Source organism: Brienomyrus brachyistius, chromosome 14, assembly GCF_023856365.1.
Source record: "Brienomyrus brachyistius isolate T26 chromosome 14, BBRACH_0.4, whole genome shotgun sequence".
Taxonomy (NCBI): Eukaryota; Metazoa; Chordata; class Actinopteri; order Osteoglossiformes; family Mormyridae; genus Brienomyrus; species Brienomyrus brachyistius.
In genome coordinates this window covers 12,384,614-12,411,709 of record NC_064546.1, presented here as the reverse complement: position 1 = coordinate 12,411,709, position 27,096 = coordinate 12,384,614, and the positions used below count along the sequence as shown (strand labels likewise).

The following is a 27,096-nucleotide window of genomic DNA, read 5'->3' as shown; positions in this document are numbered from 1 at the left end:
ATTTCGAGCCATTACAAAAGCTACTGGTAAATAGTACATAGCTGTAATTACAGGAATTACACAGCATCGATTTTAATGGGATATTCTTTTTTTATGTCTCACTAGAGAAAATCGTTATTGTAACAGGTGTGTGTGTGTGTGTGTGTGTGTGTGCGTGTGTGTGTGTGTGTGTGGGATGGGGATCACACACAAGCAAAACAAATGGTACAGCAGCGTGGGCCGGCACTCCCCACCTGAGCTGTGGTTTGACTGAATGGGTCTGACGAATCCATGCTGATATAAAGCGGTGGGGGGCCGTCTCGTGCTATAATCGTGTCTGCTTTGTACACCATTAAAACCTACGGCGCCCACACTTGTCATGAAGGCTCCTGTCAGGAGCAAAGCAGTCACACATGACGAAAGAATGCAGCCACATGGAGATCCGCCGAGCTTTCACGCTCCGACTAGCTACTTAAAGGCATTTTGCGGGCATGAGCTTAAAAACATTACGTACAATAAATAAATAAATGGCTGCTTACACCACAGAGTTTGACAGTCGGCTCAATGGGAGTTTGCTGTCCTAAAGTCAAAGATTAGTAACATGGTTCTCAGAAGGAACAATAATTCATTACTGCTAACATAAAAAAACTGCTAGAACATGAATTGTTCATTTAAACGACTTACAACACGCATTGTCTGTGAGCCTGGGAACTGCTTTACTGTGTCTCTTTTTTCCATTTTGTTATTACTGCTCTGCAGACTGGAAACCATGTAACTACAATTTTCATAAATTTGTAAATACTACTGGGTTGACTGACCAAGTGATTTCACCTCTGTGGAAAATGTATTCGATGTAGTATCTGAAGGCCCAAGAGTCCATTGCGACGTTACGACTGCCACTCCTTTGAGCCACTGTGCATTTGGTCTGCGGCATTCCAAGCAGAAAAGCACAACATAAAGCATTAATCCACACTGGTGCACCGACTGACGTCTCACAAATGAACGATGTCATAAGAAGAGTAGAGCAAGTCGTCGTTTATTTCAGATAAAGTGACTGCACATACAGCAGATGTATTGAAACTAGAAACGGCAAACGCACTGCGAAACATCAGTCCCGACCTTCCGATGCACATAAATCAATGAGAGGTGACAAACTGCAAGGAGCACAAACTGATAAGCCGACTCCGACAGGCCTATCTATCATGTCTCTATCCATACTGTAGATGCATTATTTTGCTGCTGAACTTGTACGCCTCCTTGTGAGTCGAATTTTCCCAGCTTCTGCTCCTAATTCTGAGTTTGTTAAGCTTAGTGTTCAAACTGCTCCCATCCATCCATCTTCTAAACGCTGATCCTGGTCTAAGATCTGTGAGGGATAATGGCCTGGAGCCTATTGCAGGCAGCATCTGACACAAGGACGGGATGCCAGTCCATCAGAGGACACACACACCTACAATGATACTCCGCGGGCAATTTTAGAGACACCAGTTTGCTAACTGCCTGTCTCGGGACCGTGGGACACCTGAAAACTCCATATGGGGAAGGCAGGAATTTAAAAACTAGGCTAACCACTGTGTTACCTTCCACCGTACAAACTTGTGACCACAAGTAACCTTCTGTAAACTCCGATCTAGAACGACAGTGACCAATCCGGCACATGGTACAAGGTACGACACCTGCTAGAGAGAGCGTCACCAATCACGGGGCCACACATACACCACACACAGAGGTACATATTAACAAACTTCAAATCAGGCACTTTTTTATTGTACATTATACACATTACAAAATGGGTATTCAATTCGGTTAAATTCAATTTATTTCTATATAGCGCCTTTCACAACCGTGTTGCCTCAAAATGCTTAACACGGGTGTGCTGTGATATTTTGCATTAGTACAAATTCAGTACATCAAGTATTTCCATTTAAGACAAACTGAATTTTCATGCGGCTATTTTAATATGCACATTAATAGTGAAACTGCAGTTCACTTGGATTTTAACGCATTTCTGATAAACACTGATTACAAAGTGTAAATTATGCATGTGTTGTTTTTACTGCCCAAATATTTCAAGTGACAAACTGCATTTTCTATAATACATTCGCAGGCTGCATACTGGTTTAGTTTTAATAAGAAAACTAAAACATTATACAGAATGCTTTTAATGTGGGGTGTTTCAGGTAGTCGATTTTCATTAGATGTGCTAGAAGGCTATCAGCTGATTTGTCCATGTTACACCTCAGTTCATCAGGACTTTTCAAGAAATGAACAAATAAATAACAACACATACACATTCCCTGCTCCTTTGCATATTTAGACATAGCAAAGCGCTTCACGCCCTTTCCAGTTAACGTCCTACAGTGCTAACACACACGCTTCCACACCCACACAAAGAGAGACGCTTGGTACATACACACACTTAATACCAGCAAACCCAATATTTGGAAAGACTCCAACTAAATTGCACCACATCACACCAGTTAAAGATGTCCAGAGCTCCAGCGAACGCTACATATTGAATAAGGGGGGGATTTGTTATGACAATTTTTCCTGTGGAAAATATGACAGATCTTAACCCCTTCAGAAGCATTTTCTTCCACGTAAGAGTACTTTCACAATTCCACAAGAAGAACAGCTAATTCTGAGAGAAAAACAGAGAGAGAGAGACAAAGAGTGGGAGAGAGGATAGAGAGAGAGAGAGATTGAGAGAGAGAGAGAGAATTTCTTGCGGGGAAAGCAGAAAGACAGACCCAGACACTGTAAAATGACGGCCCTGGAGATCATTGGACAGTGACCGACCTGATGCTCAAATTGCATTAATAAATACTGACTTCAAGACATAATGTGGGCCAGAGCAACTCAGTTATGTTGACATGACACATTTTCACACAATATCTAGACAAAGACAATGAATACAGGGGACACTAACTCTGGCAAAAGACCCCGATGACCAGGTCAAATATTAAATTTAATCAATGCATGGGTGTATTGTCTTCAAAAGGTACATTATGACAGTAGATTGACATCATTGTGGCCATTAGTTAATAGTTAAAACCTACCCTGTACTAAAGATTTAATCATGCTGTTCTTTTACATTTTTAAGTTTTATTCTAAAACTGAACACATGAGCACATGAAATACAATGATGTCTGCCTCTTTTTTTAAGCACAGAATTGAGCCTCTTGCCCTTTGCGAATCAGCCAGCCAGTCAAAACAGCACATGACCCTTCTGTGAGCCTCTGCGCAGCCTGTGAATACAATAGGCTGTTGTTCCACATACGTCTGACTTCCTCTGTTCGTCCTTCAGCGCTTCCTTTCGAGTCACACGCTAAACTTCCCACGGGGCTTTTTTTTTTTTTATTCACTCCCACATCGCTCCACCAGAGTGCATGTGTGTATAATCACACACACACACACACACACGCTCACACGCATGCACACACACACAGATGCAGACACATACAAGCCTAGCAGTATTTACTCTGAAAATAAAGACGACCGGCCTCTCAATAGCTGCTCCGAGTTGAAAGGGTTCATATTGTCCAGTATTTTACCACGGTTGCATTACAGACTCATTTACCAACCAGGTCCCATTCGTTCATACAACCAGGTCGTTAAGCGAACTGGTCGATAAGTGAGAAGCTGCCCCTTGCTAATATTTCATGCATACGGTACTGGTATTTTCAGTAAATTTATAAATGTTTATACAGTAGTGCACTGTGTACTGTAATAAACAGTGTACAATTGCTGTGTTTTCTCTATATGAGGCAGGTGAAAATCTATCAGTGAGACTGTAATAAACCAAACACAGGAAAGACGTAGACGATCTCTCATCCAGCATAGCAAAGCCACAGCAAGCCGGCCGATAAGTGCTAACGATCAACGGAATTACGAATAGACGATACGCTAACCCATGTAGGCATGAATCGCAAAATCAGCATCCCTGCAATCCAGTGAATCACTGTTAGCATCTTTTTGCACATTACTGAACTAAAACGGCGCATAGAAAATAAATAAGTCACTTGTACACAGTAATTAAGATATAAAAAAAGTAAAAATCCTATCGAAGACATAGGAAAAGTATAAGCAATAAGGAAAAACCTCGCGCACGTCCATGCTTTTCTCGCTACTGGAAGTTCCCAGTTCCACGATACAAAATATATGCATCAAACTAAAAGCAACGGTTCGCGAGTTCAGTGTAAAGTGATATGGCATTTCATGTGACAGTGATATTGTACATATCTAAATCCAAATGACATGAAAATAAAACAATCATAAATGATGTTAAACCACATGTCTTTCTAATAATAAATGAAAAATTTGAGACAAAAAAGGATCTAGTCAAACATGTTGAACTTTCCACCAAAACATCGGCATTACCATATCGGCATTACCTCTTAACATCAAGAGTAACCTTATAATATAACTCGCCCTATATGCATCAAGGATAATAGATGTGATCTTAAGTTTAATCTCAATTACAATGAAGGTCAACACAACTAAAAAAAGACTCATTACTCTTGGTTAATATGAACCACGAATGTACAGTTGGTGATTATATTAGCAGATAACTCAAGTATGGTCACGCAGTCTACATTTTTTGAGATGGTTGTGAAGTTCCAGCTACATCAAACACCAAGTTAGCACAACAGACACCAAGAAAACACATTTTTGTTTAAATGGCGAGACTAGGACAGACATGCTTGAGAGGAGCTGTACGGGCCTGATCTTCTAAAGCTCGCCCACAGAACTATGATTGTACGGAACTTGTGTAAACCATAGGTCAGACAGAAGTAATGAATCTCACCATGCTGTTTAATCCTGTGTTATACTAACTGCTACCCAAAATTGACAGGAAACAGCTTCCTAGGTATATTACCAAGGCCACCACCCTAGTCCAATCCAATTAGGTGGCAAACATTTTAGGGCCCCAGGATCTGGCTAGTGAGCCTCAAGCCCCAAATGTTCCTTCCAAACCCGCACATCTCTTTTAGTTATGTTTTGTTCATTTTAGATGCAACATATAATATGGTTTCAAAGCTGCGATGGACATGGAACTGATGTATTTTAAACAAAAAGCTCTGAAATTCCCCTCACCCTAGAAGCATCCCGCATCCTCCCCCTCACCCAAGCCCCTCGGGGTGCTGTTGTAGATTACCAAAATTTTCAATATACATCCGACACGTTATTTTTACACCTAGTTAAGATGACCTACTATTCAAATAATTACTTAAATGAAAGAATTTAGAGATTTGTTATAACAAAATCCGTAATACCCAAGGGCTCACGACTATGTGAGTCGCTAACTACGTATGCAGACGTTTATACTGGATGAACCCTTTCGTCTATTATAAATGCATTCTTTTAGCCATTTTTCAGAGATTAAAAAATAATAATTTTTCTATGCACAAAAATGGAATTGGTGTACGGGTTACTTTTTATTGCCATATAAAAAGTTCGCTCATGCTACATAATTGTAAACCACACTTGGCCTTTTTCTCAGCAGAAGAGATCTCGTCTGACTCTGTATCAGACCTTCTCTGCAGAACAATAAAAAGCAAGTAAAGATTATCAACCCACTCAATGCCAGAACAAACGGTGCGATATTCAGAGGTGTGTCAGATACACACGTGACCTAGTTAAGTCCGTGCAGTAAGCGAGACAAGCAGGCAGCGGAAATTTGTAACTATTACTGATGTAACAGATCTTCTGGTACAATACTCATTCTAAAGCTAGTCAATAATACTAGTACAGCTAGTATTGTCCAATTAGCAATTTAATGGGAAACCTCTGGTGTAGTTGATTGCATTAGGCTTAATTAAATGCTGATCAAAGCGTTTGTCACCAACCCGGATCTTCTGGGTCACTGAAAACAGTCACTGAAATTGATTAGCCTCACACAGAAACTACAACCCACTAGTAAGTGGACAACAGTACAGCTGGATGTTGATTTCATTAGTCATTTTTTACTTACTTTTAACTATACACACACACACACACACACACACAGCCTTCTAAGGGGACATTCTGAATTCCATCCTGAGGGCAACAGCATCCTGTGGCACCTTGGAATTGTGGCCTATCGACTTCCACATCATTCCAATCGCTCCAGCAAACGAGCGACAGACCTGAGTTCTATTAGCTGCAATTCACAACGCATGTCAGGAACGACGCGCAATTATCAACCATTGCTTACATCGCTGCTAATTGCATACCGAGCAAAGGCATTTTACTGGCAACAGTGATGCACAGTTATTTTAGACTCAGGCTCGTTTTTGTTCTCCCAATCACCAAACACGTGATGCCTCTTTGATCTGCTGGCACTGCTCTATGTAGAACACTGAGCCCCTATAGATACAGGCTTCTCTTCTGTTGCAGGACAGCAGTACGACACACCAGGGAGGCCGCCATTTTGAATTCCAGCTAGATTTACTCTAAAGACTTGATTGGCCAGATACGAAATGACTGAAGTGGAGAGGTTCTAATTAAACCAAATCTATTTGACAAAGCACCTTTAATTTCGAAAAACAATACTGGCTGTGTTCTCTAATTTGGCAGATTCTTTAGACCACAACCTAACCCCACACCCCCATGATGCTCACATAACTATGCAAAATGCCTCTTGGTGAACTCTAAGTGGAATTCTAGACACACTGGTTCTAACGTGATCTATTGTCTTCCGTGCTTAATTCTCATCTCATCCCGTGTCACGCACACACACACCAACTGTGATTTCCTAACTTGGTGAGTGGCCACACGTGTAATTAATCTTACGTGCTTACTTCAGTCCAATTTATTTAAAAGAGGAAAAAAAAAACCCTCCACAGGTATTTCTTTGCCCCCTGGAAAAAACGACCGGCTCCAAAGTCGAGGCAAGTCGGAGGAGCACGGAGCCGAAACACGTAGCCTTTGGCGAAGGCTTCCTCAGCTCTCTCAACGGCGGGCTGCAATTAGTGCGACGGGCTCCCGAGTTCAAATATTCAGCACAGGAGCTCTGCCAAAGCGCAGAGACACAACCGCGCAGAAGGAATGCAGCGCACTTCCTTTAATGTCCTATGCGAGGTCAGACGGCTGACGCTCCCCATGCCCCAACTCCCAGAGCAAGGCTTCCTTCACAAACGCACTTAACATTTTCACTGCCGTTTTCTTATTTCTCACCATCCTGTTCCATATCCCCAGTTTTAACTACGGCCATTTTCATATTATGATTTTTTGTTTGTAGCTTCAAAAAAAGTGGTATCATGCCCATTAAACCAAAAAGTAAACATACATACATTTTCACATATACGTGAAAAAACACAAGCATACTGTAGATCATGCAAATAGAATTACTCCTTAATGTCACTCAGATATTTGCTATCGCTTCTAATATGGATCCACATGCACCAAATAGCAAGTTAACGTTAAAAATATAACGCTAGTAAAGCTAGCAAAATCAATGCAAAATTAATTATATAAATATCGATAGCTTCTCCTTAAGGGAGAAAAAAAAGGGACTGACTGCCCACGCAAGATGAGTGAAGAAACAACCAAGGCAGATGCTTTGCCTTCATTCATCTGAGGCTTTTGTAAAACTTTTGTTAGTATTTTCTTTTAAAAGAGCAATATGGCGGAGCATTTGGCTGCTCTTTGAGAAGGCATTACATGCAGTGGAGATACAGCTATTATTTAGCCATTTAGCCGTTTGTAAGAACACATGAATGAGAATGAGAAGCGATAAAATCAAATGAGTCCAGAAACATACCATCGCCTGTCGTTCATGGTTAACAGCCGTCCAACAAACGGCGAAGCCCAGTCATGATGTTCCTCAGACTCCACACACAATATCCTTTTAACCCAGCTGGTTAAATGCACTGCTCACCAGTTCTTCAAACTCAAAGCAGCTGGCTTTCACCCAGTAGTCAAATTCTTATAGGGGCAGATTACGGCCGTTGCCTAAGAAAAGCAGGAGAACCCCATGCGTGTGTCAGTCATCCCTCCCCCGCAATCTCACGCCGTATGTAAATCGAGAGCGTGCTGACCTGTGATATATGTGCAAGGAATTCTAGTTGTCTAAAAAGACCTCTGATGTTACCCTTAAGTGTGAATGAACTTGTTTTGCATGCAGACCATAAGCGACAAGCAAACAATGAATCTCAAGCATAATGTTCTCCACCACAATCTAAATAAACATGGCAAGTCCAGATTGTAACGGAAGCAGAAAGCAAGTCCCAATACACTTACAGATGCACTTAATACTCTGCTAAAAAAAAGTAAAAATTTTGCCAGGATTTCAAGATAGTTTCTTAGTAACTTGTTAGGCAAAAAATCAGACAAAGTTACGCACGAATTTTAAATTGTGGTACGTTTCTAAAGCCTGGATGACAAGAATTTTTTCTGCTACTAATAGAACGTTCTGTCAGATCAGGTCTCATCTCAATCACCCGAGAACTGCTATTAACAATGAACATACTAATGAAAAAAAAATTATACTTACAGAATATCTAAATGATGAAACAAAATGAACACACAGCATCCACAATGCTGCTGTCAAATACAACAAACAAAGCTATAGCTCCGTCCAGCCAATCAGATGGGAATTTGCAGAGAAAAGATCATAACTATATATAACACAAAGAGCAATTCTGATGAAAGCTTACTTGTCATGATGCAAAAACAAAAGGCCGTCATTCCACTGTAACCTGGACATTATGTTTTTCATACACGTGAGTAAAATGCAGTGCATTCATCTGAAGAATTCTTCCCCCAACAACTCTGCTTGCATTCTTATGTTTTTTTTGACATAATCTAATCCACTAACACATTCCCGCTAAAACATCTTTGTCCACCTGTCACCATATAAAACATCTGTGAATTCTTTCAAAATTTGTGCACTTTTTTCATCCTTATAGCCAAAATGACATAAAGAACGACAAGTAAAACAACTGACGATTTGAGTCATCTCAGACAAAGATATATAACCAAAACGTAACAATTTATGCTTATTTGTAGCAATTATCCATCCATCCATCCATTTTCTAAACCGCTCATCCTATTGGGTCGCGGGGGGTCCGGAGCCTATCCCGGAATCAATGGGCACGAGGCAGGGAACAACCCAGGATGGGGGGCCAACCCATCGCAGGGCATTGTAGCAATTAAATATTTTTAAATAACAACTTTGTTACTTTGAAGTGAAATAAAATGAGCTCACTTTACTGAAGGTGGGCTTTTTTCTGTCTTGACCGCCTTTCACCAGAAACCAGGCAACTGTTATAAACGCAGATATTGAGTAGATGGAAACTCCCATTTTAATCTCACATTCGTATCATGCCACACACTCATTTCCTTCTTTTGTGATCAAATCATAAGTCTCAGTCACTTTTTCCCACTTTCACAGGTTTTACATACTTTTTAAAAATATTTATTTATTGATCGACATGTTTGGTACCCCGTCTTGGGTAATTCTCTACCTTGTGCCCGTAGATGCCGGGATGATTTCTGGACCAGTCACCCTGCATAGGGCAAGCAGGTATAGACCGAGCATGGATGGATTGAACAGTTTTATTCTGTGGGTAAAGTTTCAATGTGTCAGTCCAGCGCTGTTGATGACGTGTATCAGTCTGGGTACAGAGGGCACCGTAACACTGAAGGAACACTTGTGAGAGCAATGACTGACTTGTTTCTGTCCTCTGCCTGTCATGTCTCCGTTCTTGCGCTTCTGAGATAATAATACATCCGTTCTTGTTACTCTCTGTGGAATGGTGCTTGATTTAGAACTTTGAACTGTCAGACACTGACCAGTTTTAATGCCTGAACACATAATGAATTCTCAAAATTCTCGGCAGCTGTGTATGGATTTCCAGACCGGGTCAGTGTTGGGTCCATTTCTCTGCCCCACACAAGCGCTGCCCTTCCACGATATTATTTGAGACCATGGCGTTAATTACTACTGTTGAGCTGAAGACACATAATTTTTTGTGTCTGTCTGATGGAATGAGATATTTCAACTGTCTAAGCTCTGCAAAGGATGTTGGGGGCCGTACACCACAGAACTCCCTCCGACTGAACATGGAAAGCAGAAATGACATCAACAGCATATGCTGTGAGACTTTAAACCTGTATAATACTTGGCTTCAGGGTCAATGCAGGAACCTAAATTAAATATCCAAGCATAACACAGGACATGGGCCTCACAATTTACTCTTACATCAGAAATACACTTTTATTTCATCATCGGAATACCAAGTAGGAAAATCTGTCCAAAAATCATGCAGAAACCAGTTTGTTGAAATACAGAATATAACAAAATTCTTAATACTACTAAAGCATAAGCATTAGTACTGCACTCACCTCTATACTGATTTTAGAAATAAAGATAAAAAATACTGCTTTTCATTTTGTGTGTTTTTCTAGACCTTGCCCAAATCATCTGGATCTACCCTTTCAACACACTATACCCTGATTACTTCACTCACAAGATGCTCATTATATTCTACTGAAAATTAAAAGAACAAAAGGCAGCAGAAGTTTCTGTTTCATGTGATAATGTGCTCATTCATGGGAGTCAAACATACTGTCTTGGGTAAACACACATCTTTTTAGCCTCTCTTTGAGCTAAAAATAGATATATAGAGTGAAGGATAAACACTGACCACAGGTTCTCTGTTTTACTGCATAAAATTATACCTGTAACTGTCACATGACTTCCTCTGATATTCACTTTCATGCCTAAATATATCTCCTATGCTTACATTGATTATCAGGGCTATTCCACATTGATAAAATACTTACTACAGCTCTCATTTCTGGTCTTACTCGGGGTCGTCTGGTCCTGAGCTACCTTATTGTAACCTGGACAGCTAGACCACAACAGTGAATCTCTGCCACACTCAGTCCACTGCCTCGAACACCTTAGAAATTCCTAAAACAATCCATCAACTAAAAATACTTGATCAAACGCTTACCTAAAAGAACACACAAAAACTGATTGACAATGAAGCATTATTGATACAGACTGTATAGGTTAAAACAGTAGTCAAGATTACCATTGTTACAGAAAACTGCAAACAGAAGGGAAAGACAATTGATACGGTAACAACTGTAATTTGTTTTGTGTTATTTTCTTGTGCTGAATGGTTCTGAAAAAAAAGCAAGATATGGCCTTGATATAAACAGCATTTTCTGACAATTGGCTGAACCTAGAAGTTAAACTACCAAAAGAATTTCTTTGTCAAGCTAGCTCTAAGCAGAGCAGAAACAGTAAGCTATTGCTGAGATATTAGCAGAAATAGTGGGAGGAAGCCACTAATGCCAGCATGATCATGGGGTTCAACTAAAAGCACTTTTTTTTCCAGAACTTTCCATTGATTAGTAGAATCAACAGTTGGATGGCTGGGGCTGAACTTGTGACAAATTCCAAACATATTCCAAGACTCAGCTGAAAGAGGTTTTTTGCATTTATTGCAGAGAAACACAGCCAGCCCTAACAGCATCAAGAACCATCCAGCTTTCTAAGCGTTAAATACTCTGCTATTTGTTATTTTTTTATTTAAAAGTCCACAAAAGGAATAAATTAATCTATCAGCAGTTGCTCTCAGCACCCTGCCTAAAAATATGTATTCACCGCTGGGGGAGGAGAAAAAGCAGGTGATTTGGCTTTGGAGCGAACGTGCTGTTTTGTAATAGCCTCAGAGAGAGCAGCAAGCTTTGTGATATATATATATATATAAAAAACTAATTTTAAACATCAGGGGGCTGCGAGGAGGAGGACCACAGGAAATGAGTAATTATCTAAGATCGCTAAGCCTCACAAAAACGAATGATTGAAATAAAAGAAATCTCAGAATTCAGAAGGAAAATGTGTGTTATTCCACATCTAAATAAGCTGAAGCGTACCATTATTTCAAAAGGCTTATTTAAAAATGACTTCGAAAAATTTTAATGAAAATACACTATTGATCGAAGGGCAGCGATACGCTACGCCATCATGTCAGGGCACAGCATAACTGCGAAGCCACAGGCCTGTCGTGTAATGAGTGCAAGGGAAAAATGCATAAATATGCAGATGGCCATGAACAACAGCAAGGCCTACCTTCAATCTTTTTAAGGGCAGCCTGACAGGCCCCTTGACTGGGGAACTCGAAGGGGTTGTTGCATGTCCGCAGGCTGTCACATTCGCATTTCCCGTCAATGATATTGCATCCCGTAATCAGGTTCTCATTGCAAGGTTCAAATCCCAAAAGCTGATCGTCATCCCAGTTTTCATCTGATCGGAGAGAGAAGAGAGGGAGGGGTCAGAAGTGAGAACTTCAATTATTTGAAACCTAAACAGATTTCATGAGATCAAAAGGATTATTCTTTATGTTTAAGTGATTTAACATGATTTCTAAGATCACTCGAACTTTTTAGAAAATCCATCCATTTTCCAAACCGCTTATCCTACTGGGTCGCGGGGGGTCCGGAGCCTATCCCGGAAGCAATGGGCACGAGGCAGGGAATAACCCAGGATGGGGGTCAGCCCATCGCAGGGCACACTCACACACCATTCACTCACACATACACACCTATGGGCAATTTAGCAACTCCAATTAGCCTCGGCATGTTTGTGGACTGTGGGGGGAAACCGGAGTACCCGGAGGAAACCCCACGACGACATGGGGAGAACATGCAAACTCCACACACATGTGACCCAGGCAGAGACTCGAACCTGGGTCCCAGAGGTGTGAGGCGACAGTGCTAACCACTGCACCACCATGCTGCCCCCTTTTCAGAAAATGAAACTGCTAAATATGTAATTATTGCAATACAGAAGCGTCTAAAATGGTGAAAAAGATTGCTTGAATGTAGGAAAACAAACAAGGATACACAGAGCAGGTGTCGTTCATGATGATAAAAGTACAGCACTTTTGTATTCATGGTAATACTTTACTTGAAGCTGTCATCTATAATGCACTACAGATACCTTCATAATGCACTATAATGGTTGGCATAGGCATTAAGGGTGCTTTCTACTGTATTATAAAGGTGTCTATTGTTCATTATACATGAGAGTTTCATATGGCAATCATAATGCATAATAAACATGGCTATAATGTGCCATGCAATTTTATATTTAAAGGCATGTTTATAATGCTTTATGAATGCATTATAATGTGTTATGAATGTGTTCATAAATACTTACAGATATGGAATTCATAGAAAGTGTCACCATATTCATCTTTAGTTTTCATTGGCCATAGATTCATGCAACAAGCTGATAACACTCTTGTTGAGCTATACTGTTCAGCATGCTGTTTATTACAACTGGTTGATACAACTTCATACACAACACATAATCTTAATTCTGAATGAAAATGTATGTATTGATCAGCAGACACTGCAGCCACTTCTCCATTAGCTTATCAACTCTTACAAGGGTTTAGCAAATCAATCCACTTGGATTGTATATTGCAATTACAGCGATATTGTTTCTACGCTCCATATTTCTATACTTGTCTTGTTTTTGTACTTGGTTAGTAACCACGCACTGGTGGAGGGTCCTCAGCATGTCTAGCAGAGAATTTATGGCTTCTCAGCTGTATTCAATCTCAAGATCCTGTGCTCTTCAAATGATGTTGTTTATAGCTCCCGATATTATGTTTCCGTATCCTAATGATAGAAGGGCATGCTCAAAACATTTTTTTTCACAATATGTATTCCAGATTTACAACAAATAAACAGACATCCACGTTGCTCATAAATTTTCACCACAGCAGCATCACTATTCGCTTACAGACACATGCAGATATCATATTTGGCTGTGTTGCGAAAAAATATCCCCGTTATCCTAAATGGCTCCCTCAGCTTTTGGTCTGTGATTGTTTATCCTTCACGTGTTAAATATATGACTGCAAAATAGAGTAAATGTCACTTTCAAGGCAAGCAACAATCAAACGACAATACAATTTATTCAAATGTTCAGAAACAAAGTGTTTCAAGAATTGCACAATTAATTACATATGCATACATGAAACATACATCACTGGTCAACAATTGCACTTTCGTGTCATTTATTAAAGTAACAGAAATTCAATTCAGTGAGTGCAATAAATACCTTGGATTAAGAAATGACATTCTTCGACGAACCTGAAACCTTAATGTGATTAAATCTTAACATGACAAAAGTTATTTTAAGGATAAGTGAGAACCTGAGTGAATTTAAAAAAAATCCCCAAGTAATGAAAAAATGTTTTGACCAGCAGATTTGCGTCATTAAATACACAGATGTTTTTACAGAAAATCTTTACGCAATATCAGTATTAAACTGTGAATGTTTACTTGCTGTGCTAATTACTGAATGGAATAATTAATGCATGCGACACTCGCATACGCTTCACCACCATACGAGATACTGTAAGCAAGCAGGAGCATCTTTGAATTGTGGATCTGAAGTGACTGTGCCTCCCTTGGACAAAAATATTTACAAAAGATGCACGTTGCAGCTAGCAAAGGTGTCGTATCTTATGTACACTTCATAGAAACTGTTACCGAATCATTGTCTGGGGAGCATAAGATTCATCTTTATGCAACGCATCATCTTTATCAGACTATTATTTCCATCTGCCGCCCTGTCTACCTGGTCATGCTCCGACATGCCTGGCGTTTGCTCAGAAAGCAGCTGAGGAATGCTGGCCCAGACCCAACGGAGGGGCAAATTATCAGCATGCTGGCATCTCCCTGGTCTCTCTCCTTCCGTCACTCTTACCATTTATCCTTCGTTTTGAGCAGCGAGCGCTTTGGCATCGACCTGTGAGTTTGAGTGTGGACGCTAAGCCAGTTCGGTCGGGCCAAAGGCACATTCCGAGAAAATGAAGTGAAAAACAAGCCGGGGGGGCAATGCTCTGGAGCACGCCGATTCTCCAACCCCCGTCATCAGGAGATTATGGGATGTACCAAAGCTCTGTCTCTAGCATGATTCTTAAAATTCTTATACAATGTTTTCCTAAGGTTTTGTGCCTATGCTACGCTACTTCTTGCTATCTTTACTTCTCTTATTCTAAGAACATAAGATGATATAGGTTGCAGAAACCAACCCTTTCAATACATTTATTAATTTTCTAGGCTTATTATTTGATTTCAATTATAAAACATTTCACCACACAGACATAAACAAATATCCACACTTTTAAAGAAAGGGAAATTAGGCTGATCTGCTGGCCAAAACACTGCGAAGTTAAAAGGTGCATCATGAATGGAAATCAAACACAGACTCTGACTTATTTCCATATTTTCGGATTAAATGCACTTATTCTCACCCACTGTTTCATGGTATTGAAACAGATGGGGTAGTTTTAAGGTGACTTAGCCATGCAGAGAGATCTTATCAAAACGCAGCAGAAAATCTGACATCACTTTGGTACGTCAGTGACACGGCAGCCCATTACAACGGTGTTACGTTAAATGAGAACATTAGCATAATATTCCAGTGACCCGGTTGAGGATATACAGTTGAAAGACTGAAAAATGGATTAGCACAGTACAGTAGCTCAAGGTAAAGGGTTAAAAAAAATTTCTAGGAGTTTCTAGGATTCTTTTTCCACTTGGGCATTACGATCACATTCTCTAAAAAGTACAAAACGCTGGATACGTTTTCAGGCTGATCAGCGTCTATGTCAATTTCTCGAATCCACTTTTGACAAAATGCAGTTTCAGTTACGTTATGCCAATAAACCTTTTTGATTGTTCAGGAACTGAAGAGTAAAAGAATGCAAGCTCTAAACACACACACAGACTCATATCTGTACTCATATCTTTGTGGGGACCGTCCCTTCACTTCTGTGACTAAAACCCTAATCCTAACAATGACGACCTTAACCCCCACCCAGCCCTAACCTTAACCATAAGTAGCCAAACAAAATATGAGACTTTTGGCATTTTTAGCTTTTTGATTTGAGTCACAGATTTTTAGAAAGTAGAATTTCCCCTAGTGAGGACCAAAAAAATGGTCCCCACAATGTCACAATAACAGGTGTTTATCACATTGCGGGGACATTTGGTCCTCATAATGTAATGCATACATTACACCACACACACAGAAACAGACACTCACACACACACACACACACACACACACACACACACACACACACACACACACACACACACACACACACACACACACACCTTTTTTGTATATGCAATATGCCAATGTACCATTTACCTTTCGACTCTCTGTAACTCGGTTCTTTGCCCATTACATATTTATCATATACTTATTTTTTATGTCTTAATTGCTTTCACCATCTCAATTATGGCAGTGCTGACCACCTATCACGGCAAGCTATAGTCTGATGAATACCTCGCACGTGACAAAATGCTTAAATCCCACCCAACACGCATGTCTTAAACCACTCCATCCATGATAGTTATCATTCCTGATTTGTCAAGACATTTGATGTTGTATTTCAATGTATTTAATGTATTTTTAAATCTTTTGATTTTAAAAAAAGACATCATATATAGTAGCAATGGTTTATGTTTAAGTAAACTTGTCCTGTCTAAAACGCTAAACAAGACACAACCAAAACATTGTCAAACACTGGTACTCTGTAAAACTGTACAATAAAATACAGTGGTAGCAAATGCCCCAAAGGCAGGACATGCTGTCGAATAAGCCAGCAAGGTATTGTCTATGAACACCTGAGTCTAGTGGAATTCTCCCCAGAGGTTTGCTAACAGACAGTGCAGAATGGGGAGGGGGACATGGACAAACCCAAATCCGCAGTTAACCTTTTGGGGACATGCCTTACACCGAGAGCTACAGATAGCTTCCCTGTCACTGCAGTCATGGTCGATGGCTGTTAATTAGTAATGCTTTATTGATGCTGGCATGAATGACATTCAACAATTTGAGAGGACCAGTCACACTTATTTCTACAAGTATATTTCCATTCAGTTATTTACCAGATGGTCTTGTGCAAAATGTGCAAAATTACATACGACTGATGCAACCGCCATATTACCAACATACAGCTGTCAAGGGGTCGATTAGCTACAGCAGTAAGTATAGCTAGGCTGAGCTTACAATGGATACCCAGGTACAAGTATAAGCAGCACTGGAGAAAGATGGCACCATTGATAAGATACATCCTCCGATAAAAGATGCAGTGGAAGTGGCAAACATCATCAGGTTTCTCTCTCCCACAGTACACAGTGATGGGCTAAAATATCAAGCTAAAGGTAATACTATGTTAGTTTGCAAACCTGCCCGTAAACAGGCAGGCTAATAAACACTTATAAGACAATAAAATGTGAATACCGAGAAACTGCTTTGATGTGAAGTTTAAGGCACACAAAATATATTTGGACTTAGGTGGTCATTTCCACTCTCTCATAAATATTAGAATTAAGATCACACATAAATATTAGAATAACACTGCAATATACAGTTTGTCATATTTCAAATATTTTAAGAGATCAGTGGAGCTATTCAAATACAGCCATAAACATCAAACACTAGATTAAATTCTTACTTAATTGCATTTTTTTCAGTAGGCTGGAATATAAACAAATTTGCCGATTTTTTCAATCCAAGCCAAGCACTCAGCACAGCCTGCATTCATTATTTAAACAGGGTGAGTGTGACACAGCTTACTGAACAAGTATGGGGTCCGTAAAACACTCATTCCATCAGCATGTGCCTCGGATATTGTCCTTACCTGGCTAGAGGAAGGGGGTCTGTGAACAGTGGTCTTTAACTCAATGCGTTAATGGCAGCCCCTCTACCAGGAGGCCTCCCAAGTTGTGGCAGTTCATGAAACAGGTCGAAAAACTGACTGAGTCATACATGATTTTATAAAACCATTTAAAAGTTCTTCTTAAATTAAGCAAAAATTTTATATTCTGCCTGACACAGAGGCAGATTAAACACAGTGGTTTTTGCCAGATGCATTGTCAAGTAAACTGGCAAACAGGATATCTGTTGACGCAATAAACCTGTCAAATGAAACAAGCAGCGGATAACTACAGCTTCGTGTTTTACATTTATGGAGGTAAACCTGTGAAGCACCAAGTAGGTCCCCCAAACCTTGCCTGGGTCATCTTTCCATTCTTTTCCAGACTGACTCTGGATTGAGAGGCTACGTTGCACGGCGTGTTGGAAGTGCACGAAGGCGCAAAGTGCATTTCAAGTTTTAATGACGCGAGCAGCGTTCCGTGTTCATCCCTCGCCCAGTCCTCCCATTATGACCAACACCATCATGCTGTGGAGCCCTAGGAAAATTTACGGAGCTCTACAATTCTTACAAAATGAAAGAAGCGGTTTCTTTAAACACTTAAAGGGAATCCTTACATACTGCAAAGTCACAGTCTGTTTGCATGGTGGCAGGAGACTGACAGCTGATCACCGCACTGAGCCCGTCTTTAGCCTTCCTTTGTAAAAGCACACAAAGTGAGACACAGGATTTCTCCTTTAGAATGTAAATACCTATATTTTAACTAAGTAATGACCGTACATCAAATGGAACTGTGGCTCAGTGGCTCCCACTGAGATCTCACATCTCCAGGGTTTCGTGCGAGGTTAGCATGAAATGTTAATGTTGCATATACTCACAGGCTTTCCTTCCACGATCCAAAAAAAAAAAAAAAACGTTCAGTTAGGTCAGCTGGGATCTCTCCAAAATTACCCATAATGCAATGTGCGACTGTACCCTGTAATATACTGGCCTACCATCCAAGGTGTTCGCTTGTGCCTTGTGGAGAGTAGCCCAACTCATCCTGGGAAGACTCTAGACCAGGGCTCTTCAAATCTGACCCTCGATTTCAAATCCAGGCCTTATTTTCAGTTCTAACAGGTAGTTAATTTAATAATCACTGATTCTGATTGGCTGGAGGCTTCACACCTGGCTCACAGGTAAAGGAAGGCTGGGAAATCAGCAGGGCTCGGCCCTGGAGGACTGTGACTTGAATAGCCCTGCTCTAGACTCACTGTGACTCTTCACTGGACTGGTGGCATGGGAGATGGATATTTCACCCATTTTTAACTATTCAATTTATACATTCAACAAAATCATAATTAACAGCTCAGCTTCTATTAGTTAATTTTCTGTAAGCCGATTCTGCACCCATAAACCCCCATAAATCAACATCTAAATGTTGATTTAGTTACTTATTTTGTCAAAGACACTGCCAAACAAGATCACCCACTTAAGGGCATAACGGTAACCTAATTTATAGCCTCATTTACTCGCAATTAGCTGTTATTAGCTGTGATACATCTACTGTACAGGTGGCCTACATGGGGATTCAGGGGGGCAGAAACATCATCTCACATCTTCAGGGGTGGGGGGCTGAATTCAGCCCCCAGTTTGCTGTGTTCCCACTGGCTCATGTGGGTTTCTATCCAAAGTCACCTGGTATCTCTCAATCATAGTTAGAATATAATCACCACAACCATGGCTACCTTTATACTTGGTTAAACAAATGCTGAATAATAAAATATGGATTTTATATTTGCATATACCTATATAAAGATGATTGTGTGTGTGTTTTAGTATGACAGCTAAGTAACTGGAAATATTAAAATGGTTGTCCTAATATTTAATTGCTATACTGCCAGACAATAAACTTCAAAATCTGTATACAAACATATGTAAATTCACTCTTTCAATCTACGGGGATGTACTTAAACAGAGCGTAATTCTTCCTGTTGCTCCTCTCTTGAGTACTTGAAGAAAATACATTTAACTGAAATCTATCTTGACTGCCGCTTGAAATGTAGCCAGAGGAATCGCAGGCGAGTCTGTGGTTTAATCAGCATGCGATGCAGCAGAAAGAAGCAGCGGGACCTTAAAGCATCCAGGTAATAATCCTGCTTATAACGTCGCTCTTTCAAACTTCCAGTTGCTGCTTCGCTCCCGTTGACAGTACAGTGGGCCTTAAACTTGTTCCAGCAGAAGGCACCAGTGAGACAAACTGCAATATTATTGTGTTCTTGCGCTCTTATTTACTTGACAGATCATTAAAAAAACGTGTATTTTCCAGCGTCCAGTTCCGACATTGCTTTACCACGTCTACTACAGGTTTAAAGACATACATACTAAGGGTGGAAATTTACAACTACAGTTTCACGCTGTCAGAAGGGAAGACATTTTTACTTATAACCCTGCACTCTGTCAGGCTGCTTAGTTACGTGTACATTTTGTATATTCTAAATCTTAATAAAAATTAAGACATACAGTCAATCGTATATACACGTATTGCAATGCTGTCACCAACTATATTTCACCAGTCAAAAGCAACAAGCTGTTCGGAAAGCGGTCCCTCTGCGCCGCGGACACCCATCGGTTAAACGTGTGAAACGCGCCGGCTGGCGAGCGGAGATGCATAGCAGACATTCCGGCGAGAAACCGACAAGCCTCGGCGGAAAAAGACGGGACTGGCACCGCGTCCGAATACAGCATGGAATCCGTCAGCAATCCCCAAAAGCAACGGAAAACCCACAGGCTGCAAACACATTAACTAGCAGTCTCTCCCAATCTCCCCCAGTCTCCCCGTCCCCGCGGTTAAACAACACTGACAGCTGAAGGATGTTAACTTGAAGGATGTTAAGTATTCCGTAACTAGTTGTTGCTCTGGCACAACACCAACAACTGCAACATTTGTATCATTAATAAGAATACAGAAAAGTACCTGAATTTTAAGTTAGTAAATACATTAATTACATACAATGTTGAGACTTACACACGTCACTTATGCGATTAAAAACCGATCGGCATCGATTACCAACTTGATCATACACTTGAATGATATACATGTATTGACACGTGTCCGGGTCGCTCGAATGTCCATAAAACAACACGTCAGTTGCGCAGGACCCTCGCAAATTTCACCACCCCTAATCATCCCTAACCCCTTCCCAACAGTTACTTTAACTGGTACTGGTGTTACCAAGTTGCCCGCATGTCGTTTCCGCAACTTTGTTCCGAACAAATGCGAGATTAAAGACAGATTGCAATACAAACCTTCGCAAACCCCGACCTCGTACTGCGTGATGGAGCCGCCGTCCAGAGGGGGTCGTATCACGCAGCGCAGCCCCCGGTCGCAGGTCCCGTACAGCCCGTACACGCCGCCGCACGTCTCGTTCTTCTGCTTGGCGCAGACGGAGCAGCAGCCGCAGATCCCCAGCACCAGGGCGCCGGAGCAGCGCTTCGGCTCCTCGCATTTCGACTCGTCGCAAGGGAGACACAGCAGTGCCCGGCTGCTCTTCGCGATCAGGATAGTAAGATGGGAGATCAGTATATATTTCACAAGAAGGTACATCCTGGAAGAGGCCATGTAGCAAAAAGGAATGTATATCCAACCCGCCCCCCCAAACCCCCAATCGCTACTGTAAAATCAGAACCCAAGCTCCAACCACAAGCTGTTTCAATAGTCGATCAAAAACAACAACAAAAAATCGCGGTTTTCCAAATAGATATAAGAAAAGCATGCGGTCCAAGAATAGTGTCAGGCGTTAATTGGTATAGCTTTTTATTTTCCGTTCCTAAAAGTTTTGTTGATGTTGTTCTTGTAAGCCACCAGAGGACTGATCTTCAAAAGACGCAAGAAAGCGGCGCAAAACCAGCAACTATCTCACCCCGCCAAGAAAGTGCATTATAAATGCTTCACAGTAACAGCAAAGTTTCGCTGCAGAATGTTTCCAACAAGGAAAACTTTCTTGTCTGCGCTCACGCGTCTTTTTTTTCCCTCTGTGGTTTTTTTTTTTTTTTTTGCAAGCTCGGGAATTTCTTCCTGTTCGGCGCCGCCGGACTGCGGGTCGCGCTGCCTTTTCCCTTCGCATGCAGAAGGAGAGACGCAATCCGAAGACCTCGCCGCTGCCGCCGGGAGCCTTTTAACGCGACATGTTTCAACTAAAAAAAAAAGGCTTCGTGGTAGCGCTCAGCTCAGGCGCCTCCGTCTCATGTTTATCGCTCTCTAGTGCCGAGATCTTCACTCGCTCCAACCTCGCTTCAGTCCCCCATCGTGACCTCATAACGGAACCACTCCCATCTTGCATGACTTTGCTCCATTGGGTAGCTCAGTCCAGATATGGAGCACAGGAAATGTTGGCACGCGGAACGCATATAAACCCAGTGATACGCAGACTGGGAATGTGCTTTGGCTCCAGGTGAGGAATGCAAGACTTAAATGCGGCCTCAAAGAATCCCCCCCTGACGATGTAAATCAGCCTTCCTTCGATTTAGGGAAAGGATGAGAGTGATAATTGTTTCGTGAGTTGTTTCACGCGTCTGGAATTCAAGTAGAAATAGAACAATATCGACAATAATATCTGTAACAATTTTTAAACACGCATTTAAAGGCATTTTAAAAGATCTGGCAAAGCTACAGTTATGAATAATATTACATTTATGCGGTGGTTAGGACACAAAGCCTTCTAGTAAATGTGTATACAATAACATTTAGTGGCTTAAGTTAAAATTAATTCTCTGCCTCCCATCATAGTTTGCCTCTTTATGTGGTTTAATGCTTAGTGACCTTTGGAGCACCGCAACTGACCTATTAAAAGGTTTTTGAATTTCAAATCTGTAATGGTTCATAAAAGCAACGTTAAAACATTAGTATCTTATCTGGTATTTGTGAAACCTAAGGTCCAGGGTATATTTCATATCAGAATTGAATATTTATAGCTATACATAATAACATGGACATTTTATCCATCTCTAATGTAAATCATATGAAAAGCTCACTCATGCAGCAGTATGTGGGACATTTTCAGTTGTCAGCCGGGTGAAACATAAAATTTCTTAATTGAGAAATTTGGTTATGAGATGGTAAAGCGGGAACAGTGTGATTCCTCTGGAATATTTATTGTATTAATTATTGTTTACTGGCATTTATTTCATTTGCTTACATTTCTCTGTATGAAGCTCTTTCTTAATTATCCAATCAATCAATTAATTGACGGATTAATTCATTAATTAAACACATAATTATTTTATGAAGACATGCATTCCTAACTTTGATTCTGGCAATCAGTCAGTCAAGTAAAATCCTTTAACCAAACTGTAACTGAACTTGCTTATAATAAAAATAAATTTACTCTCTCATAAGTTATTCACTGGGTAGGTATTCAACTCCTTTATTAGTCTTTGATTTCTGTTGTGTACTTGTATAAATGACCTTTGATAAAAGAGGAAAATCCCCATATCAGCTTATAGCCCAAAGACATGCAATGCTTGCGCTCAGCTGGTGTCCCGTCCAGGGGGTTCATCATGCTTGTGTCCAGTCCTGTCTGATATGGGCTCCAGGCCCCTTTATGACCCTGATGAGGACTGATAAAAGATGCATGGACGGATGGACGGACGCATGGTTGTATGGACGGACGCATGGCTGGACATCAAGTCATGCGAAAGTGATCATGACAGATATCTTTTGAATCCAGTCAAACGTGCATGGCCTGATGCCAGTTGATTTTGCCATCAATGTCGGGGATGTCCACCACTGAGAAGTCAGCAGGTGTGCAGAATCATGATGGTTAAAGATACAGGCTTATAATCTGATGCTCATTCAAGTTATATTACAGAATCCTCAGTAAAATATGCAGAAGTATAAGCTGCTAAAATTAGACAGCAAAGAACACAGTATTAAGGTGTTGTGTAGTATGTTCGGTGCTGGCTCCTTGAAGTGCATATTGTTTTTTTTTTAAGATGGCCACTAGAGGTCCTATTTTTTCACTTTTTTTAAGATGTTCCCAGCAGATCATTAACAGGGAGGTCAAAAGGTCGTGTCTATTACTGCTTTCCAGTTTTTCTCCTGTGCACAGTTATGTTGTTGATGATTATTTCCATAGTTCCTGTCCCTTTCAGACTTGGCACACTTTCTTAACTTAGGCCTTGTCATTCCTATTCCATCGGGTGAAGTGAGTTTCCCTTCTAGCTCTTCGGTTTGTGCTGTCCAAAGGCTCAGCCTTATTTAATACATGACTTTGCAGTTTGTTTTAAGGTTCTTTATCAGTCCATTTGGGTTCCCCTCCCCGATAATCCCCTAATTAGTAAGAGACTGCAGACTGTGTCACCATTAATGGCTCCACACTTACTGTACCGACCGGGCAGAGGGTGGCCATTTATGGTTCTTGCTTTACTCCTTTTAATGGTGAAATGAGCCTTCAGCAGCCCAAATTGTCTGAATAGCCGCTTTCCATTCTCTTTTGACTGTACTCTTCTTGAAGCCCAAGTAAGTTTCAGTCCATTTGCTAAACATTTACCGTAATCTGTAAAGTGTTCATGTGCTGCGGTAAGTCTATGTGGAACGAAAAAAAGAAAGAAACAAACAGCAAAACAAACTAGCAAATTCCTTGGTTTTCACACACACAGGTAAGAGAATGTTTTGGGGTCAGAGGCCAAAGTTAACCAGCATACAGGACTCCAGAGCAGCTGGTTTAAGGGCCTTATTCACAGGCTTAAGTTTGATGTGGTTACTCTGCCAACCACAGGATGCAAACAAAACATGCATGCAGATCCCTTAACCGCTGAGCTGCACACCACCGAAAATTCTTTTACGTTTATATTTATTTGCTGAAATTCCATTACTGGGTTTGTCCTTCTACCTGCAGAACAACCTGAATTCCTCGAGGAACGGAAGGCAGATCATTCTTTTGCTTATCACACCGTCATCTGTAAGTTCTAGACCGTATATATTGTGTGAATATTCCAGAATTCTGGCTGTTTCTGAGATGCTGGTTCCACCGCATTCGCCACCATATATCCTAACAGGATGATATGCGTTGCATCATTCTAAAGCTTTGTTAAACAGTAAATAAACACGCACCCCCTGTCTGCCTGCTTTATGAATTAAGTCACAGCTACGTGATTTTCTGTTCGCGGGTGTAAATGAGCAGGCGTACCTAAAAAAGTGGCCACATGTGTTGATGCGTACTACAGCAGCGTCCCTGTGGGTCTCTGAATCTGCAGCCTCAATTAACTTGCTGTCTACTGCTCTAAGGCTTACTTTTAAATATAGTGCCAAAAACAACAATAAATGCTTTTAATAAAATAATTAAAATGAAAATAGACATTTAAGAATGTTACATGGTGCACAAAGGAATACGAACCTTTGAGTTCCCTTTGTGGTTACACATTTTAGTCACAAAGCTTACATTAACAAAGCAGAACGTGCAACAAGGCCAGAAAACAATGCTCCACATTGTAAGACCTAGAAAAGAGAATAACGAAAGTGGGTCGATCCTTACATAAATCAAAGCTCTCGTGGGTCATGAGTAGAAAAGCCAAGTTATGGGATCCCGGTCCAAACAAGCTGAAGTGGTTTGTAATAGGAGGCCACAGGCTCGTTCTGGACAATGCTCTGCCTTTTACAGCACAACATAAATCATTCTATCACTGAAGGCTTTTGAGGTTCTCAGCAAAAAAGAGTCGGTCTAGTCAGTAGAGAGTCCAAAACATGGGGACAGACAAATAGAACCCAGAACCTACCGCCGGGTCCTGGCATGGCACAGCACTGGTTGTGAGGTGATTTCAAAACAAATTTGACAAGCAATCTAATACACTATGGACTGAAGTTGTTTAGAAGGACGACATGCTCAGATGTGAACCATGTTACCATTCCACAGAGGAGAGAGAAGACCTTCAATACGCCATGATTCTGGGAATGAAATTGACCAAGCTGGAGACTGTCTATGGGGCATAGAGGTGTATGGCAGAGTGATCATTAGACAGAGAAGAGTGAAGCCCTAATGGATTCAGAAGGCACTTAAAGTTTCACGTAGCCTTTCACAGGCAGACAGGGTCCTGTGTCAAACTTTTCAGCTGAAAAGACTTTAAATTGGCTGAGCACTGGTAAGTTCCCACAATTCTGGTTCTAACAACGAAAGAGATAAAAAGTAGATGAAAAGCTTACAAAATATGGATCAGATCCCATAGCCCAAGTACAACTACAAAAATGAAATAATGTTAGTGGTTTGGCTGCTTGGTGGCCCAGTGGGTAACGCTGTTGTCTCATGTTCAGTAGTAGGGGTTCCAATCCCACCTCATTTATGTGCGTGTAAGGTTTGCAGATAGTAATTAATGTGTTTCTCCATCCATCTTCCAACGCCGAGTAGTGGACAGATGTCATACTTTTCCATTTATTTAATTTAAAATCATTTGGCAGGACATAGCAACGTTGCTAATCTTCATACTTATTTTTCTGTTGTGAAAATGAAAGCCATTTCTTCGTCTTACTCAATAAATGTTCCGAAAGCCAGGCCAAGTATTCCAAACATAGCCTTTTTCACCGGAAATTTCTGTTGCTATGTGTCTATACCTGTAGATATGTTATTTTGAAAAAAACAAGAGTGAAACTTTACTTGCTTTGAAGTTAAAGGCCGACTTCTTTCACTGCTCTCTTTATTCTACAGTATATGAAAGTAGAAAAAAACATCAATTTAATATTGTAGTCCATACTTATAAAGCAATTTAAAAATACATCATTTTATCTTCTTTGACAGTAGACAGTGATACGTCTTGTAGCTACTGGATAGTAGATCTCTACTGATTTGTGTAGGAAATGGTTCTGTACATATATTAAAAATATAAAGTTTTTTTTTTTTTAAACGGTGGTGACACAGTGGTTATCGTTGGTTACTTGAAGCTCGGGAGACCAGAGTTCTATGCTGGTCATGGCCCCATGTGTGTGGAGTTTGCATTTTCTCCCCATGTTATTGTGCAGTTTCTGCCGGGTTCTTCGGTTTTCCAGTTACAGAATTGACTGTAGATGTGAATGGTGCCTGTCATGGGTACTTTTCTGCCTTGTGTCTATAGATTCTGGTATAGGTTCCAGACCCCCCCTAACCTTGCATTGTACCAGCAGGTGTAGAACATGGATGGATTTTTTTTTTTTTTTTGTATATATGGACTTTCGGTACGTGACTAATAAAAAAAAATAGCAATTTTTGTATTTCCACTGTGGTTTTGGCTGGTATAGTGGGAAGTACGGAGGCCTCATCCCTCCCAGATTCCTGCCCTCTCTCTCTCTCTCTCTCTCTGTGGTGTGTGTGTGTGTGTGTATGTGAGCGCCACCTTCAACGTGCCCTTTCGTCGAGTGCTTCCAGGAAATGGATGCTGTGCTCATATGGAGTGGGGTGGTGGATCTGTTTGGCAGGGGAGT

The 27,096-nt window shown here is 40.8% G+C and overlaps 1 protein-coding gene across 1 annotated transcript in view; it reads right to left on the bottom strand.

The window, feature by feature from the left end:
* Positions 1 to 21,973, bottom strand: part of crim1 (cysteine rich transmembrane BMP regulator 1 (chordin-like)) — a 78,759-nt gene extending 56,786 nt beyond the window's left edge. Inside the window, exons 1-2 of the mRNA XM_048974851.1 lie at positions 20,958 to 21,973; positions 12,050 to 12,223 (exon numbers count right to left, since the gene is read on the bottom strand). Coding sequence (XP_048830808.1) covers positions 12,050 to 12,223; positions 20,958 to 21,270 — 487 coding nt within the window. The 5' untranslated portion in view covers positions 21,271 to 21,973. The remainder of the gene's footprint in view (positions 1 to 12,049; positions 12,224 to 20,957) is intronic.
* Between the last annotated feature and the right edge of the window lie 5,123 nt (positions 21,974 to 27,096).